The 20245-nt window shown below is 43.6% G+C and overlaps 1 protein-coding gene across 1 annotated transcript in view; it reads right to left on the bottom strand.

Moving 5' to 3' along the window:
* The window catches only part of LOC309857163 (uncharacterized protein), a gene marked incomplete at its 5' end in the record, with an annotated part of 102949 nt that overhangs the window by 79726 nt on the left and 2978 nt on the right, over nucleotides 1-20245 (bottom strand). Inside the window, one exon of the mRNA XM_082749989.1 lies at nucleotides 1137-1200. Within this exon, the coding sequence (XP_082606115.1) occupies nucleotides 1137-1200 (64 nt within the window). The remainder of the gene's footprint in view (nucleotides 1-1136; nucleotides 1201-20245) is intronic.

Here is a 20245-nt window from a genome sequence, read left to right as displayed (position 1 = left end):
TGAGAAGACTTCATGGTCTCAAAATCATCCCCAATTGGCTGAGACATTGGAACACCTCCGACAGAGTAGATCTGTCACTTCTCTTTGTGACCCTCCTACGCACTAGCTTCGGCTTTCCATGAGGAAACTTTACAGGGAAACAGTCCAATCAGACTCTCATGTCATCTTCTGGGACCTCCAGGAATGAGAGCATTTTAAGAGAAGACTTTCACCAGATTCTACCCTGGCGGATCCAGGACAACACCCAGAGAGCTGGCAACTCCATCTGTGCTGGGTGGGGAGAGCCAAGCAGGTGGGCAGGGCCAGGGACCCAGGAGACTAGACAAACCCCTTGTTATCCTCTCTCCTGGGGCCTGTCCTGAGATGAACTTCCTAAACTGTGTCTCCCTGGGACTCTCAAATGTTTCCTCAACTCCTTCTGGCCCAAGACAGCTGATTGTCAGTGCTCTACAAACCACCACTTTATTATTGTGTAAATTTCTTGTAAACAGGAGCCACTCTAGTACTGCTTAAATAGAACAACAGGTTGTTTTTTCTAATTAACGTATAATGTAGTTTTTGTTTCAGGGGTAGTCTGTGATTCATCAGTCGCACGCAGTTCAAGCACTCACCAAAGCACATACCCTCTCCAATGCCCATTCCCCAGCCACCCCATCCTTCGCACCCACTTCCACTCCTGCCACCCTCAGTTACAACAACATCTTAAACATACACATACAGAAAGCATAAAAAACAAGCCAACAACAAAACAAGGATAACAAAACAAAGTATTCAATTCTGCTTAGATACCACTGTCCACCTCAAGAACCCCAGAGTTGGGCTGCTCTGGTTGTAGAAGGAGAGCTATGGAAGGGGTGGAGTCAGACCAGCCCAAAAGGGAACAGGAGAGAGGCCCAACCTGTAAGGGGGGCCAGGGACTTCCATGGAAGATGGCCAGAGTCACCTTGATTAGAACTGGAATCGGGAGCAGGGAAAGAAGCAGGGGACAGAGTTTGGGGGCCTCAAATAGGTGAGATCAGTCATGGAGTTGAGGAGGTGTCCCCAAAGCCAGTGTCAGTCTCCCATCTATGAAACCCTTTGTGTCCCCGGGAGACAAGCCAGGAGCCTAGAGTCTGAGATCCAGCTGTCCTGCTTACCTGCTGTTTGGCCTGGTGCTCATTTCCTTCACCGAACCGGGAGTGTCCATGCCCATGTCCATAACTGTGTGGAGGACAAGAAGAAGTCACATGTTGAGAACACGCAGACATTGACGTCATCACCTCCATGGGCTCAGTGTCTTTGGAGATCCAGTGCCTCATGTCTCACCCCTGTTAATGGCAGCCCAGGTGACAACCACAGGTCCCTCCTGTTTCAGGCCTGTGCTATGCCCTGCCCTTTGCCCACATCAGCATTCTGGCACCAGATGGCAGGAGGACCCCATGAACTGTGGGGAGAGCTCTGGGCCCCTGGCAAGACTGAGAGATTCCTGGACCATGGGAAAGGTGATCAAGTGAGGGATTATACAGGACTGGGCAACTGAGCTTCGGGGTACCCTGAAAGGAATGGGGGATTGGGCACCCGTGGAAAGGGCTGGAGGCATCTTACAAGATTCCTGGGTCCCCACAGGGCAGATCCCTCCTACACTCCTGCTGGTGCTGGCAGGGATCTGGAAGCACCAGCAGCACCAGCAGCACCAGCAGCAGAAGTAGCAGCAGATCAATGGGATGCTGGATGGACCTGGGAAGAATGGTCTGACAGGTAAGGGGAATCACCAGGCTGGGATGCCCTTGGTCTCCTCCTCCTTCCCCAGCCACCTCTCAACCTCTGACCCTGACTTCACCTTCCAGCAGGCCATGGGAAAGCCAAGCAGATGTGGACACCCGTGGCCAAGGAAGGGTCTCTCCCCAGAGCTCTGTGTCCTTGTTTCTGAACAGACAGAAGGAGTCACCCGGGGCCCCTGGAACGGGGACGGAGAATCTGGCCCCAGAGCCCTCTCTGATGGGGCCTGGGGAGAATCCTGGAGGGACAGAATGTAGCACTGGTTCATAGTCTAAAAAGTATATGTTTATTAAGGAAATGGAAAAAACAAGTTGCCAGTTGAGCTTCTGGAAGAGAACAGGACCAGTTTCCATTCTTCCAATTTCTACTCTTTGCCTGGATAATTACTTCACCTCTCCAAACCTCTGTGTCCTTCTCTGTGATGTGGGGACAGCATGGCTTCATTCCTCAGGGCATGGATGCAAAGATTCATCGAGATTCGTCATACAAATCTAGTTTAAACTGATACTTATAGCTATCACTATCATCATTTTTTCTTAAAGATTGAACTTGTTTTTCTCAACATTATGCTAAATAAACTTTTATATTTACTTTCTTCAAAAGATTTTATTATTTGAGAGACAGTGAGCACAAGTCGTGGGCAGACACAGAGGGAGAGGGAGAGGCAGCCTCCTCTCTGAGCAGGACTCAGTCTCAGGACCCTGAGATCAGGATGCCAGTTAAAGGCAGATGCTTAACTGACTGAGACACCCAGTCATGGAGGGCCCCTGAGAAGGAGCCCCCAGGGCTGCAGCAGTGGGAAGAGCCCCAATCCCGATCCCTAGTGGGAGAGATACATCCCCAGCGCCAGGATATCCTCCAGCCCCGGGAACTCCATCTTAGCAATGCCTGTCTCCCCCCACCCCGGGTGGCCCCAGCGTCCAGCCTGTTCCAGTCCCTGCCTGCCCCCAGCCCTTCCTCCCATTCCACCCCCTCCGCTCCATGCAGGTACCTAGTCGGGCTCTTCTTGTGGCCCATGGTCAAGGACGGGCTGTACCCCCGCCCACCCTCCAAAAGCCGAAACCAGCGCTGCTTGGAGGAGTAACGCCATAGGTGGAGTCCTCGTGGTCCGCCCCTCTCCCTTCACAGCCCCGGACCTCAGCCCTACCTAGGCCACTGGGCCTTGAGCACCCTTCACCGCCGCTACCGCCTCTGCTGCCGTCCCTTGAGCCTCCACAGCTGCCAGTCTCCTGAGACCAGCTCCCACCTGCGCTGCCTCCACTGAGTGCATGTCAGGGAGTGTGTGCTCCTTGGGGGCGTGCGGGCTTCTTGGTGACCTAGTGGCCCAGCGAGGTGGAGCGTGTGATTCCGGCAAGTGGCGATGGGCTCCAGGCCCTGCAAGTCTGCCTTAAGGGGCTGTAGTGGGGACCCAGTCCAGAAGCCGTTCCCAGGGAGGCAGTTCCCCACACTGAGGCTTGCAACTGCCAGTGCTGCTTGCTATGCCTCCAGGCTTGGAGTGCCCTGGGAGCCAGCGGGCCTCTTTCTTTTGGCCCCAGTTCCCTTGCTCCCTTCTGCTCTTCTGCCACCAGGAGCTTTGGAGCAGCCTCTCCTAAAGTCCTGGCCTCTTGCCCATACCCCAGGCCGAAGCCCCTTCCCAGGCTCCTGAGGCAGAAGAGAAGTGTGCTGACAAAATAAAGACAGCAATGCATACCCTGGAAAGCTAAATCCACATGTGACAACACAGAGACCAAAGGCTTAATTACACGTGCTCCATCAGACCCTGTCCAGACACCAGTGCCACCATGGACTTGTGCAGCCATATGTCCTTAAGATTCCCATTTCATTGTGGGGACGGGATGTCTTGGCCCAAATGAACCTGAAGTTGACTCCAGAATTATTCTCTAGTGAGGAAGCTGAAGCCTTAATGACTAAGTCTGGTTATCCTGGAACGGGAGGCCTAGGAAAACAGCTGCAGGGCACCCCTGAACCTATTCCCTTGACTAATTACTTCTCTCAAAGAATAGGTGGGCCAGGGCTGGGTTTTTCTTAGGGGCCACTGAACCTCTAAAAATTCAATGGAAAAACAGTAAACCCATGTGGGTTCCTCAGTGGCCCCTGCCTAAGAAAAATGTGAAGCTGCCCACACGTTAGTAAAAGAGCAACTTGCCGCTGGTCATATTCGGCCCTCCACATCACCATGGAATACGCCTATTTTTGTGAATAAGAAGAAGTTGGGGAAATGGCGATTGTTACATGCCTTACGAGCTGTTAATGAAATGATGGTGGCCATGGGAGCAGTACAGCTGGGGGCTGCCTTTAGTCTCAGCCCTGCCCTCTGGTTGGCCCTCTGTGGTAATCGATATTAAAGACTGTTTCTTTTCCATCCCATTGCACCCCGAGGACACCCAATGTTTCGCTTTCACAGTACCTACCATTAATCATTCTTGTCTGGATCAATAGTATGAGTGGGTGGTATTGCCTCAGGGCATGGCCAACAGCCCTACAATGTGCCCATTATATGTGGAACAAGCCCTGAAGGAGGTTAGAACACAATTTCCCCCGCTCATTGGGTATCATTATATGGATGATCTTTTGCTGTGCCATAAAAAAGAACAATATATTGAGAAGGCCCTTTCCTTTCTTTACAAACATTTTGAGAAATTCGGATTACACATAGCACCAGAAGAGGTCCAAATGACGCCCATTAAAGAATATTTGGGAACTAGGTTAGAGAATACTAAAGTCAGACCTTTAAAGATAACCCTGCGGATGGATCACCTAAATACGTTAAATGATTTTCAAAAATTGTTAAGAGATATCAATTGTCACCCTTATTTGAGACACTTAAAGGAGACCCTAACCTCACCTCTCCTCATCAGTTGACTGAGGGGGCAAAAGCAGCCATCAATCTGATCCAGAAAAGGCTAGAAGCTGCTCAGATAGACAGAAATGACTACTCCAAACCTTTGCTATTTTGTGTCCTTGCCGAAAAACGAGCCCCCACTGCAGTTTTTTGGCAATCTGGCCCCATATCATGGGTTAGTTTGACCCACTCTCCAGGGAAGGTCTTGCCCTGGTACCCAAGTGCCATTGCACAAATTATACTTAAAGGGATTACACTTAGTATAGCAGCATTTGGTAAACAACCAGATACTATAATATCACCATATACGCAGGAACAAATAAAGTGCCTAGCAGCCTGTGATGATGACTGGGCCATTTTGATAACTATAACGTGCACTCAATTTGATAACCACTACCCATCACATCCATGGCTACAGTTCAGTTTATCCAATCCAATCACATACCCTAGGATCACTCACCATTTACCCCTCAGTAATGTAAGGCTTATATTCACTGATGGATCTAAGCAAGGAGTAGGAGCTATAGTTACCAAAGAAGAGAGTTGGACCTTCCTATTTCAAAGCTCCTCTCCCCAAGAAACCGAGCTGCTCACAGTGATAAAAGCATTTCAAATGTTTCATCAAGAACCCTTCAACCTTTTATCAGATAGTAGATATGTGGTGCAAGCTGTCTCTATCATTGAAAATGTGGGTTCTATTAATGCCAGGTCTACTATCTCTGAGGCATTACAAGAAATCCAAACATTAGTTTGGGACAGGAAGGCTCCATTTTATATTGGCCACATATGAGCTCATACAACCTTACCAGGCCCCCTGACAAAAAGTAATCGGTTAGCATATGCCTTAACCAGAGGAGAATTTGTCTTTGCCATTGAGGACCCAGTGCAACAGGTGAGACATTATCATAAGCGGTTCCATGTGAATGCTTTAACTCTTTGCCTCAAGTTTTTTTAAAATTTTTTATTTTTTATAAACATATATTTTTATCCCCAGGGGGTACAGGTCTGTGGATCACCAGGTTTACACACTTCACAGCACTCACCAAAGCACATACCCTCCCCAATGTCCATAATCCGACCCCCTTCTCTCAGACCCCCTCCCCCCAGCAACCCTCAGTTTGTTTTGTGAGATTAAGAGTCACTTATGGTTTGTCTCCCTCCCAATCCCATCTTGTTTCATTTATTCTTCTCCTACCCACTTAAGCCCTCATGTTGCATCACCACTTCCTCATATCAAGGAGATCATATGATAGTTGTCTTTCTCTGCTTGACTTATTTCCCTAAGCATGATACGCTCTAGTTCCATCCATGTTGTCGCAAATGGCAAGATTTCATTTCTTTTGATGGCTGCATAGTATTCCATTGTGTATATATACCACATCTTCTTGATCCATTCATCTGTTGAAGGACATCTAGGTTCTATCCATAGTTTGGCTATTGTGAACATTGCTGCTATAAACATTCGGGTGCACGTGCTCTTTTGGATCACTACGTTTGTATCTTTAGGGTAAATACCCAATAGTGCAATTGCTGGGTCATAGGGCAGTTCTATTTTCAACATTTTGAGGAACCTCCATGCTGTTTTCCAGAGTGGCTGCACCAGCTTGCATTCCCACCAACAGTGTAGGAGGGTTCCCCTTTCTCCGCATCCTCGCCAGCATCTGTCATTTCCTGACTTGTTGATTTTAGCCATTCTGACTGGTGTGAGGTGATATCTCATTGTGGTTTTGATTTGTATTTCCCTGATGCCGAGTGATATGGAGCACTTTTTCATGTGTCTGTTTGGCCATCTGGATGTCTTCTTTGCAGAAATGTCTGTTCATGTCCTCTGCCCATTTCTTGATTGGATTATTTGTTCTTTGGGTGTTGAGTTTGCTAAGTTCTTTATAGATTCTGGACACTAGTCCTTTATCTGATATGTCGTTTGCAAATATTTTCTCCCATTCTGTCAGTTGTCTTTTGATTTTGTTAACTGTTTCCTTTGCTGTGCAAAAGCTTTTGATCTTGATGAAATCCCAATAGTTCATCTTTGCCCTTGCTTCCCTTTCCTTTGGCGTTGTTCCTAGGAAGATGTTGCTGCGGCTGAGGTCGAAGAGGTCGCTGCCTGTGTTCTCCTCAAGGATTTTGATGGATTCCTTTCGCACATTGAGGTCCTTCATCCATTTTGAGTCTATTTTTGTGTGTGGTGTAAGGAAATGGTCCAATTTCATTTTTCTGCATGTGGCTGTCCAATTTTCCCTGCACCATTTATTGAAGAGGCTGTCTTTTTTCCATTGGACTTTCTTTCCTGCTTTGTCGAAGATGAGTTGACCATAGAGTTGAGGGTCTATTTCTGGGCTCTCTATTCTGTTCCATTGATCTATGTGTCTGTTTTTGTGCCAGTACCATGCTGTCTTGATGATGACAGCTTTGTAATAGAGCTTGAAGTCCGGAATTGTGATGCCACCAACGTTGGCTTTCTTTTTCAATATCCCTTTGGCTATTCGAGGTCTTTTCTGGTTCCATATAAATTTTAGAATTATTTATTCCATTTCTTTGAAAAAGATGGATGGTACTTTGATAGGAATTGCATTAAATGTGTAGATTGCTTTAGGTAGCATAGACATTTTCACAATATTTATTCTTCCAATCCAGGAGCATGGAACATTTTTTCATTTCTTTGTGTCTTCCTCAATTTCTTTCATGAGTACTTTATAGTTTTCTGAGTATAGATTCTGTGCCTCTTTGCTTAGGTTTATTCCTAGGTATCTTATGGTTTTGGGTGCAATTGTAAATGGGATTGACTCCTTAATTTCTCTTTCTTCTGTCTTGCTGTTGGTGTAGAGAAATGCAACTGATTTCTGTGCATTGGTTTTATATCCTGACACTTTACTGAATTCCTGTATAAGTTCTAGCAGTTTTGGAGTGGAGTCTTTTGGGTTTTCCACATATAGTATCATATCATCTGCGAAGAGTGATAATTTGACTTCTTCTTTGCCGATTTGGATGCCTTTAATTTCCTTTTGTTGTCTGATTGCTGAGGCTAGGACCTCTAGTACTATGTTGAATAGCAGTGATGATAATGGACATCCCTGCCGTGTTCCTGACCTTAGCGGAAAAGCTTTCAGTTTTTCTCCATTGAGAATGATATTTACGGTGGGTTTTTCATAGATGGCTTTGATGATATTGAGGTATGTGCCCTCTATCCCTACACTTTGAAGAGTTTTGATCAGGAAGGGATGCTGTAGTTTGTCAAATGCTTTTTCAGCATCTATTGAGAGTATCATATCGTTCTTGTTCTTTCTTTTATTCATGTGTTGTATCACATTGACTGATTTGCGGATGTTGAACCAACCTTGCAGCCCTGGAATAAATCCCACTTGATCGTGGTGAATAATCCTTTTAATGTACTGTCGATTCCTATTGGCTAGTATTTTGTTGAGTATTTTCGCATCTGCGTTCATCAAGGATATTGGTCTATAGCTCTCTTTTTTGGTGGGATCCTTTTCTGGTTTTGGGATCAAGGTGATGCTGGCCTCATAAAATGAGTTTGGAAGTTTTCCTTCCATTTTTATTTTTTGGAACAGTTTCAGGAGAATAGGAATTAGTTCTTCTTTAAATGTTTGGTAGAATTCCCCCGGGAAGCCGTCTGGCCCTGGGCTTTTGTTTGTTTGGAGATTTTTAATGACTGTTTCAATCTCCTTACTGGTTATGGGTCTGTTCAGGCTTTCTATTTCTTCCTGGTTCAGTTGTGGTAGTTTATATGTTTCTAGGAATGCATCCATTTCTTCCAGATTGTCAAATTTATTGGCATAGAGTTGCTCATAGTATGTTCTTATAATAGTTTGTATTTCTTTGGTGTTAGTTGTGATCTCTCCTCTTTCATTCATGATTTTATTTATTTGGGTCCTTTCTCTTTTCTTTTTGATAAGTCGGGCCAGGGGTTTATCAATTTTGTTAATTCTTTCAAAGAACCAGCTCCTAGTTTCGTTGATTTGTTCTATTGTTTTTTTTTTGGTTTCTATTTCATTGATTTCTGCTCTGATCTTTATGATTTCTCTTCTCCTGCTGGGCTTAGGGTTTCTTTCTTGTTCTTTCTCCAGCTCCTTTAGGTGTAGGGTTAGGTGGTGTACCTGAGACCTTTCTTGTTGCTTGAGAAAGGCTTGTACCGCTATATATTTTCCTCTCAGGACTGCCTTTGTTGTGTCCCACAGATTTTGAACCGTTGTATTTTCATTATCATTTGTTGCCATGATTTTTTTCAATTCTTCTTTAATTTCTCGGTTGACCCATTCATTCTTTAGAAGGATGCTGTTTAGTCTCCATGTATTTGGGTTCTTTTCAAACTTCCTTTTGTGGTTGAGTTCTAGCTTTAGAGCATTGTGGTCTGAATATATGCAGGGAATGATCCCAATCTTTTGATACCGGTTGAGTCCTGATTTAGGACGGAGGATGTGATCTATTCTGGAGAATGTTCCATGTGCACTAGAGAAGAATGTGTATTCTGTTGCTTTGGGATGAAATGTTCTGAATATATCTGTGATGTCCATCTGGTCCAGTGTGTTGTTTAAGGCCTTTATTTCCTTGCTGATCTTTTGCTTGGATGATCTGTCCATTTCAGTGAGGGGAGTGTTAAAGTCCCCTACTATTATTGTATTATTGTTGATGTGTTTCTTTGATTTGGTTATTAATTGGTTTATATAGTTGGCTGCTCCCACGTTGGGGGCATAGATATTTAAAATTGTTAGATCTTCTTGTTGGACAGACCCTTTGAGTATGATATAGTGTCCTTCCTCATCTCTTATTATAGTCTTTGGCTTAAAATCTAATTGATCTGATATAAGGATTGCCACTCCTGCTTTCTTCTGATGTCCATTAGCATGGTAACTTCTTTTCCACCCCCTCACTTTAAATCTGGAGGTGTCTTCGGGCTTAAAATGAGTTTCTTGGAGGCAACATATAGATGGGTTTTGTTTTTTTATCCATTCTGATACCCTGTGTCTTTTGACAGGGGCATTTAGCCCATTAACATTCAGGGTAACTATTGAGAGATATGAACTTAGTGCCATTTTGAATTGCCTGTACGGTGACTGTTACTGTATATGGTCTCTGTTCCTTTCTGATCTACCACTTGTAGGCTCTCTCTTTGCTTAGAGGACCCCTTTCAATATTTCCTGTAGAGCCGGTTTGGTGTTTGCAAATTTTTTTAGTTTTTGTTTGTCCTGGAAGCTTTTAATCTCTCCTTCTATTTTGAATGATAGCCTAGCTGGATATAGTATTCTTGGCTGCCTGGTTTTCTCGTTTTGTGCTCTGAAAATATGCCAGCTCTTTCTGGCCTGTCAGGTCTCTGTGGATAACTCAGCTGCCAATCTAATATTTTTACCATTGTTATGTTACAGACTTCTTTTCCCGGGCTGCTTTCAGGATTTTGTCTTTGTCACTGAGACTTGTAAATTTTACTATTAGGTGACGGGGTGTGGGCCTATTCTTATTGATTTTGAGGGGCGTTCTCTGAACCTCCTGAATTTCGATGCTCGTTCCCTTTGCCATATTGGGGAAATTCTCCCCAATAATTCTCTCCAGTATACCTTCTGCTCCCCTCTCTCTTTCTTCTTCTTCTGGAATCCCAATTATTCTAATGTTGTTTCATCTTATGGTGTCACTTATCTCTCGAATTCTCCCCTCATGGTCCAGTAGCTGTTTGTCCCTCTTTTGCTCAGCTTCTTTATTCTCTGTCATTTGGTCTTCTATATCACTAATTCTTTCTTCTGCCTCATGTATCCTAGCAGTGAGAGCCTCCATTTTTGATTGCACCTCATTAATAGCTTTTTTTATTTCAACTTGGTTAGATTTTAGTCCTTTCATTTCTCCAGAAATGGCTTTTATATCTCTTGAGAGGGTTTCTCTAATATCTTCCATGCCTTTTTTGAGCCCGGCTAGAACCTTGAGAATTGTCATTCTGAACTCTAGATCTGACATATTACCAATGTCTGTATTGATTAGGTCCCTAGCCTTTGTTACTGCCTCTTGTTCTTTTCTTTGTGTTGAATTTTTCTGTCTTGTCATTTTGTCCAGATAAGAGTATATGAAGGAGCAAGTAAAATACTAAAAGAGTGGCAACAACCCCAGGAAAATATGCTTTAACCAAATTAGAAGAGATCCCAAATCGTGAGGGGGGAGAAAGGGGATAAAAAGAGGTTAAAAAAGGAAGAAATAAAATTAAAAAAAATAAATAAAAAAAGAAAACATAAGAAAAATATAATATATATATATATATATATATATATATATATATTAGATAAACTAGTTAAAAAACGTTAAAAAAGAAAAAGGTAAAAGTAAAAAAAATTTACCAGAAGGCGAGAAAGAAAACAAAAAATGAAAAAGAAAAAAATTAAATTAACTGCAAGACTAAAAAAAATCACAGGGAAAAAGCCATGAGTTCCGTGCTTTGCTTTCTCCTCCTCTGGAATTCTGCTGCTCTACTTGGTATTGAAACTGCACTCCTTGGTAGGTGAACTTGGTCTTGGCTTGATTTCCTGTTGGTCTTCTGGGGGAGGGGCCTGGTGTCATGATTCTCAAGTGTCTTTGCCCCAGGGGGAATTGCACCGCCCTTACCAGGGGCCGGGTTGAGTAATCCGCTCGGGTTTGCTTTCGGGAGTTTTGTTCTCTGAGCGCTTTCCGTGGAGTTCCAGAGGACAGGTATACAAATGGCGGCCTCTAGGTCTCCGGCCCGGAGGAGCCGAGAGCCCGGGGCCCCACTCCTCAGTTCGCCCTCAGAGAACAGCGCCCAGTTACTCCCGTCTGCCTGACCTCCGGCCGTGCTCCGAGCTCACCGAGCCTGCGACCGGTTCAAGGTAACCCCGAGCTGCAAGCTTACTGTCGGCTCTGTCTCTGTAGCCGGCTTTCCCGTTCCAATACCCGCAAGCTCTGCGACACTCAGACACTCCCAATCCTTCTGTGACCCTGCGGGACCTGAGGCCACACTGACCCCGTGTGCCCGGTTTAGCCTCTGGAGCGATGTCCCTCAGTGGAACAGACTTTTAAAAGTCCTGATTTTGTGCGCCGTTGCTCCGCCGCTTGCTGGGAGCCGGCCCCTCCCCCCGGGGTCTATCTTCCCGTCGCTTTGGGTTCACTTCTCCGCCGGTCCTACCTTTCAGAAAGTGGTTGTTTTTCTGTTTCCAGAATTGCTGTTCATCTTCTCTTCGATCTGCCGATGGATTTTCAGGTGTTTGCAATCTTTAGATAAGCTATCTAGCTGATCTCCAGCTAGCTGAAGTAGTCTCAGCCTGCTACTTCTCCACCATCTTGACTCCTCCCTCCTCTTTGCCTCAATTTAACATAACAAAAGCGCAGGCACGGGACATAGTAGTCTCCTGCAGAAATTGCGTGACCTTACTACCTGCACCATCCTTGGGGGTTAATCCTAAGGGTTTGTTACCTAATCATATATGGCAAATGGATGTCACACGTTTCAGAATTTGGAAAGTTAAGATATGATCATGTCTCTGTAGATACCTCCTCTGTAATAATTTTCACCTCAGTGCATATGGGGGGGAAAATCCAGAGATGTTATCGCCCATTGCCTACAGGCTTTCGTGGCATGGGGAAAGCCACGCCAGTTAAAGACAGATAATGGCCCAGCCTACCCCTCACAACCCTTTAAAGCCTTCCTACAACAACTTGACATTCACTTGATACATGGAATACCCTATAACCCACAAGGAGAGAGTGTTGTGGAGTGCGCACATCTTACAATAAAAAATGTGCTTTATAAACAAAAAGGGGGGGATAGGGGACACCTTCAGGTCCCCTAAAGATAAACTCAACACCATTCTCTTTATTTTGAATTTTTTAACGTTGGACAAAACGGGTAAATCAGCTGCAGACAGACATGCAAGTGCTGCTGCTGCTCCCCCTAAGCCTTTAGTACTTTGGAAGGACATCCTCACAGGATAGTAGAATGGACCAGATCCAGTGTTAGTATGGAGTAGGGGGTCTGTATGTGTTTTTCCACAGGAAAAGGAGGCTCCAATTTGGATCCCAGAGTGGCTGGTGCGTGCAGCCTTGCCTCCAAACACCAGTCATGATGCTGAAGATGCTGATGATAACTCTGGGAATGCTACACCTCCTGCGGCCGACTCAAGGCAGAGAGCTGTGGGCAGTGGTTAAAGCATGGCCATATCCTTTACCAGTAACTAACTCTTCTCTCATATTCCCTCCTCTCCCTTGGATGCATGGCAGGTCTGTAACTTGCTAGGAGCATGTACTGATATCTCAGCAGTGTCCATGTTAAATGGTGGCAAATTCCTCAACTGTTCTTATAAACAAAATGACTCTAGTGCCTTTGAGGCAACAGTTAATGTGTCTTATCCCAATAATATTACTTATCAGCCCACTCCCATATGCGTCTTGCCACCGTTCCTTTTCCTCGTAACAAATGCTAGCAAGTTGAATGATACATTAATTGCACTAAGAATTGCCATCTTTCCCAGTGCTGGAATGTAACGGCCTTCAAGCTGGCTGTGATTATGCGTATCCCTACCCATGTCCCTATCCCAGTTTCCATTCCAGAGGACAAGTTACTGGTGGTGCTATCCAGAAAGAAGAGAGATTTTGGTATCACAGCCGCCGTTGTGACAGCACTGGCTATATCTACAGCAGCTGCCACGGCAGCAGCAGTCTCACTTGCTACAACTATACCCACTGCAGAAGCTGTGAACACCCTTGCAGAAGGAATGGCGGCTGCCCTTCAAACACAGTCTCAGATCAGTGCACATCTGCAAGCAGGAATCCCGATAGTCAACCAGAGAGTGGATTTGGTTCAAGAACAGGTGGACATATTGGGGGCCCTATTGGGACTGGGATGTATAGCACCCTTCCCGGCAATTTGTGTAACTCCCATAGCCTATACTAATATGAGTGACTTATAGAATGTCTCCTGACAGCTCTCCCAATACTTGCGGGGGAATTAGTCTGCAGAATTCCAAAACTACACTCAGCACCTGCTACTAGGCATAACAAGGATAAAGAACACCAGAGTTGAGCTGGCAACCCTCTCAGAGATAATCAAAACATTGCAAGATGCGTTAACCTTTATGAAACAATGGGCTAGTGTAAGTGGTCTGATGATAAATCTTATAGTGGGCTTGATTCTGCTAGTAAGGAAACTGCAAATTTGGAGGCGACAGCAACATAGGCAACAGCAAGCCATGGTGCAGGACTTGTTAGCCATCGAGGCTGGAACATCCCACCAAGTGTGGCTAAGTATGCTGGATCGGTAGTCAACGACGGGTAAGATTGGTGGGGGAAATATACCAACCTAAGACAGGATGCAGATCATTGATATCTGCCGTCTGATGATGGGTAAGGATATTCCCCTCCACTGACAACCTAAGACAGGCACGATCCCTGCCATAAAAGAAAAAAGGGGAGATGTCGGAGGCAGGCCCCTGGCCAGGGCGGCCTCCGCCATTAAAAGATGGCGCCTGGCTAGTTGCCAGGTTAGGATTGCCTCATGAGACTAAGCAGAATGCCCAAAGAGGAAGTAAACAGCATTGGTTGCTAGCAAAGTTGTTCGTTTAGGTGTGCAGCCCGATTCGCTCCCTCCTGTACCCTGCTCGCTGATTGGTCATGTAAGCATATATAAGTGTGTAGACTTGCGGAAATAAAGAGAGAGAAGGTACATCTGAACTGGGGCTTCTTGTCATCCTTGTGGGTTGAGGGCGATATTTAGGGATCCACTATTACCTGAAGTTCTACTGAACTGAGTTAGTGCTGACAACTTCCTCAAGTAGCTGTCGTTTACCAAAAGAGCTTTTACTAATATTGGAATTTCTTCAGCATTGACAGAAGCACAGGAGAAACCTATGCCACATGAGGAATGCACTCCAACCTCCCATCCCAGTAATTGACAGGATACACTGACAAGTTAGCTGGCCTGGTCTCAGGATGTGGCAGGCAACTAAGGAAAGGTTGACTAGCCTGTCCATGAAGGTTCCACCTTTAATTCTCCCCAACCCCAGGAGCTAAATGGCAGAGTCTTCAGAAATAACCTACAGAAGTAACTACTCCTTGCCCCCAAAAGAAAGGAGTGTGCACGCTGCCCCAAAAGGCAAAGGTGTACCTTAACACTGTCTAGAACAAGTTTCTCATCACTGTGTAGTTTCACATTCTGCTCTGATTTCTCAAAACACTTGCCACTGGCCACAATTATTTCACTTTTCTGTTTACTTGCTGAATTTCTCTTCTTCTCCACAGTATTCCAAACGCAATGAGAACTAGGACATTGTCTGTTTTTCCACCACTAGACACTAGAGCCCATTTGGTGGTGTGCTCCAGAAAAACCTGTCAAATAAGAACAACTACCCAGGTAATTTACTGGAAGGTTACCAAGTAGACAGAAGATCAAGTCAGTATCAATAAATCACTAAGCCCAATGTAATAGCAAATACAAACAAAATTATCACCATTTTGGGATAAGGGCGATCTTAGAAGCCAAAAGGTTGGGTAAATTAGATGGCTCAGAAGACATGTAGTTTTTCCATGTATTTAATGGAGAAGGTTTATTAAAGACAAACACTACAGTAAAACCCATGTGCCCTAAGGAGCAAAACCACTGTGGTAGATGACCCCAAACCACAGGAAAGAAGCCTGGCTCTACTCTAGGTTAGCTACACCCCAGCCCTGTTTTCTGGGAGTTGTTCTTTTTTTTTTTTTTTCAATATGAAACTCATTACCTCAGGGAGATGCACGTTTGAGGCAAGATTAGAACTTTCATGTCTCGCTAAGGATGAATGTTTTCCCCCAAAACTTCTAAAGTACTTCATGACTATCCAAGGGCTATTGAGTTGTTAGGCTACCTGAATTTGAGGAGAGAAACGTCCAAACTTACAACTTCAAAAAATGAGGGAGCTCCAGAAGAAAGGAAATGTTTTACAAACAAAACAGTGTACCAACTTCTCATTCAATATCCTGAGTACCAACTTTTATCCTTTTAAGAGATTATTTTATGACACATCTAAAGTATGTGTCATACTTCTCCTGCAAAAGCTCTACAAACTTCTCAAGGAGATGGTGTGCAAATAAACACGAGCTGACCCTAGTATCCCAATAAAATTGGGCACTGAACAATACAAAAGTTCTAAATCCATGGGAATTACCCAACACCAAATTTTACCAACTTTCGAGTGAGTGTCACATAAGCAGTAGCTGAGGGTTCAAATGCGGCACTATGATCAAAGAGGCACTAATCATCTCCTGCTGCAGCAGTAGCTTGGACATCTTTACTTTCAAAAAAGACACGATTGGATTCAGAGAACCAGCAAGACTGAAGCAAAGTACATCGAATCTACCACCGAGTCTAAGAAGTTTCTCTGCTCAACACTCAAGGATGTCCACTTCACAAAAGGGTTAAGTAAAGTTGTTAATTTGCAGGGGTAGCTCATCCGAAAAGCCGATGGCATCATCCTTCATGACACTGGCAAACCCTACTTTATCCGTCTCCTCTTATCACAGAGGAAAGGGACAGAGTGTCCTCCCCACCCACAGCCACCTTCAATATACACCCCTTTATTTCCTATGTTGAAAGGCTTAGGGTAGAGTTCTCTCAGCATGGTGAGGAGGCAACCTTCCTGGCCAGGACCTGGTGACCCCTCCAGGCTCTTAACTTGTATCACAGAACAAACAGGAGACAACCACAGGATAGGATGGAAATCATCTCAAACTGGTTTGTGGTGATGCTTGCACAAGTCTTTAAAACAACTGAAATTCAATGAATCATGCACTTACATGAGTGACTTCGACAAGATGGAAATCATACCTCCATCAAACTACACAATAATCACCAGCCAGGGGCAGACTGCGATGACACAGTTAGAAAAAGGAGTGTATCCAAGACCCACAGAGACCCTCCATATGACTGACACACCCAATATACATCTCTGTTGCTCCCTGAACCTCCGAGGATCCTGTTCAGTATTTCGTCCTGCTTCCCTTCACATGTTCCTCTGGTGCATCTGACCTCCTTCCCATTCTGCTCCAGAGCAGACCTTATGAATCCCTTCCACGAATCCACCTGGAGTATTCAACACATAAAGTACACCTGGCAATAACAATGAAAAGTTGGCAGGGGATCTTGTAGACATCGATTCCTTTTTTCAGAAGAAATGGGAAGGAAAAGGAGGCATTCGAATTGACTCCCCTAGCCAGAGTGCTCTCATCTCCCACACAGCACCTTATTTATACCTGTCTCCGAGGCTGTAAAACTTGATTCTGCTCATCCTAGTGCCTTTCTAACCAACTCCTTCCCCACCCCTCACCAATATCTTGACCAGTACCTTTCACCTCCTAGGAATTTCATAAATGCTCTTTGGGGAAGTTATTATTCTCCTCACCCAATTAAGTGACACCTGTTCTATCCTCAAAGGGTAAATACAGTTCTGTGTCCTACTGGACCTACCACTCATCAAACTCTGACTTCCTTCCTAGACTTGGTCGATTATGACAATAAAGACCAAAATGATGAACAAACTCCAAAATGACCAGGGGTTAGACCACCGGTGAGGCTGTTGTCATAATACGAATATGAAATACCAGCTCAGAGCAATAAAACCTAACTTCTACACCAGCCAACAGGTTAACGAATCCCTTTTAGGATTTTTAAAAATATTATTTATTTATTTATTTGACAGAGAGAGAGAGATCACAAGTAGGGAGAGAGGCAGGCAGAGAGAGAGGAAGGGAAGCAGGCCCCCTGCTGAGCAGAGCCCCATATGCGACTCGATCCCAGGACCCTGAGATTGTGACCTGAGCCGAAGGCAATGGCTTAACCCACTGAGCCACCCAGGCGCCCCAAGATTAAGGAATTTGAGTCTTTCTAGGAACCTGCCAAATTTCTTTAGTTTTCTAATTTATTAGCATGCAATTGTTCCTCGTATTGCAATTTAATTCTTTTTATTTCTATAACGCTAATAGGAATGCCTCTCTTTCATTCCAGATTATTCATAATTTGGTATTTTTATCTCATTTTTGGTAAGAATAGCCAAAAATTGTCAATTGCTCATCTCTTTAAAGAATTACCTTTTGGGGCACCTGAGTGGCTCAGTGGGTTAAAGCCTCTGCCTTTGGCTCAGGTCATGATCTCAGGGTCCTGGGATCAAGCCCCTGATCAGACTCTCTGCTCAGCAGGTAGCCTGCTTCCCTTCCTCTCTCTCTGCCTACCTCCTGCCTACTTGTGATCTGTCTCTGTCAAACAAATAATAAAATAAAATCTTTTTTTAAAAAAAGAATTAGCTTGGGCGCCTGGGTGGCTCAGTGGGTTAAAGCCTCTGCCTTCAGCTCAGGTCATGATCCCAGGGTCCTGGGATCGAGCCCCGAATGGGGCTCTCCACTTCTCGGGAGCCTGCTTCCTCCTCTCTCTCTGCCTTCCTTTCTCTCTGCCTACTTGTGATCTCTGTCTGTCAAATAAAAAAAAAAAAGAATTAGCTTTCGTATATATTGATTTTCTCTGTTGTGTCTTATTTCATTTATATCCGATCTCATCTTTCAAAATTTCTTTCCTTTTAACTCATTCTTCCTTTATCATGTTTTTATTTTTATTTCTTTATTTGAGAGACTGAAAGAGTGAGTGAGAAGGGAAGAGCAGAGGGACAAAAGCAGTCCTCACTGAGTACAGAGCCTAAAACGGGGCTCAATCCCACAACCCCGAGATCATGACCTGAGCCAAAACCAAGAATTGGCCACCTAACCAACTGAGCCACCTATAAGCCCCTAATTTGTTTTTCATTTTGTCATTTCTTAAGATGATCGGTTATGAAAGTAACACTTTCTTCCTTTTTAAATATATGTTTACAATCCTAAGTTTCCCTCAAAAAAAAAAAAAACTTAACTGTATCCCATAAGACTTTTTATTTTATATTTTCACTTTCAAGAGATGAGCAAGTGACCGATTTTTGGCTTTCATTCATCTCAAGGTATTTTCTAACTTCTAACTTCTACCGTGATTTCTTTTTTGACTCATGTCTTATTTAGGAGTGTGTTATTTATTTTCCACATACTTGTGAATTTTCTGTTTCCTTTTGTGAACCACTTTTATTTTATTGCATGGAGTTAGAGACCATACATTGAGTGACTTTAGTTCTTCAACATGTATACTACATTTATAGGTCTTTTGGTTTTTCAGACTGGATAATCTCAATTGATCTCTATTTATATTCCCTGATTATTTCATCTATTACTACCACTGAGCTCATCTGGAGAATATTTTATTTCAGTTATAATGCAACTTTCATTTCTTTCTGTTATATATTTTTTTATTATATTCTTGATTTGGCACCATTCTTGTAATTCCTGTGTATTCTTTTTTTTAAGAGTTTATTTATTTATTTGACAGACAGAGATTACAAGTAGGCAGAGAGGCAGGCAGAAAGAGAGAGAGGAGGAAGCAGGTTCCCTGCTGAGCAGAGAGCCCAGTGCTGGGCTAGATCCCAGGACCCTGGGATCATGACCTGAGCCAAAGGCAGAGGCTTTAACCCACTAAGCCACCCAGGCACCCCAGTGTATTCTTTAGACATGGTTTTTCTTCAGTTCTTTAACATATGGATACAGAAGAATGACAGTTTTTGTCCACATCTTTCTCCATTCAACCTATATCTGCAGTTCTTGGGAAATGTCTTTAATTGGTTGTATTTTGTTTTTTGTTTTCCTAGTGTATAGATAGCTATAATTCCCTTTTGCTGGAGTATTGTGCAATTTCTTGAGAAAATTAAGGTTTAAATTATATAATGTGGTAACTATAGAAAGTAGATCCTCACCCTGGGTTTTGAAAGGTAGCCTAAACATCAAGGCCAGATCTCCTGAGACTACATTTCACTCTGTTTCCCCCCTACATACACATATTTGCACACTTCATCTGACTGTATTTTAATTATTAAACTGGGTTGTGGAAAGCATATGTCTATTTACTTATTTTCTGCTGTTTAATTTGGATGTTATTTTCTAATTATACAATGATTCTCTTTTAGCTGCTACTCCATGGAGTGTGCATCAAGAATGCAACAAAATTCTATGGGCTTTCTTACCACAAATGTTGTTTTTCATTTCACAAACGAAATGTGAAATTTTCACAAATGTAGGCTTTCATTTGACTTGAGCTCCCCAATGCACTCAAATCAAGAAAGATTATTAAATACATAGAAAAATGGGGATTCAAATTGTGTCATGCTTTCTGCCTATGCATAATAGGCATGTGATGTAAAACGGATATCGAGACAAAATATTTAGCTTGGTTTTTAATCGTTGCACCTAAATACTGTCAGACTGCAGACAAATCAATCATTATGTTCTTATTTGTAAACTGGGAATAATATCAGCTCTACTTAATACTTTAATATTAATGCATTTTTACATCAAATGTTACATATTTCTACATAAACATTATAACATGCATTTTATTGAGATAAAATGTGTATATTTTCTCGTGTACCTACCTAGTTACTATATAATAGATAGGGTCATAAATTACTTTCGCAAGGTTACACTCTCTTAAATTCTATATCTGAAAGTCAACCTTTTCTTTTTTTGTTTTTTTTTTTCCACATGAAACTATGCAAATTTATTACACAGATGTTCTTAGCTCTATTCACAATGCCACAAACTGGAAAACTA

This window comes from Mustela nivalis (genome assembly GCF_964662115.1).
Source record: "Mustela nivalis genome assembly, contig: HAP1_SCAFFOLD_448, whole genome shotgun sequence".
Taxonomy (NCBI): domain Eukaryota; kingdom Metazoa; phylum Chordata; class Mammalia; order Carnivora; family Mustelidae; genus Mustela; species Mustela nivalis.
The sequence above is the reverse complement of the archived record's forward strand: the minus strand, read 5'-3'. Positions and strand labels throughout refer to the sequence as shown.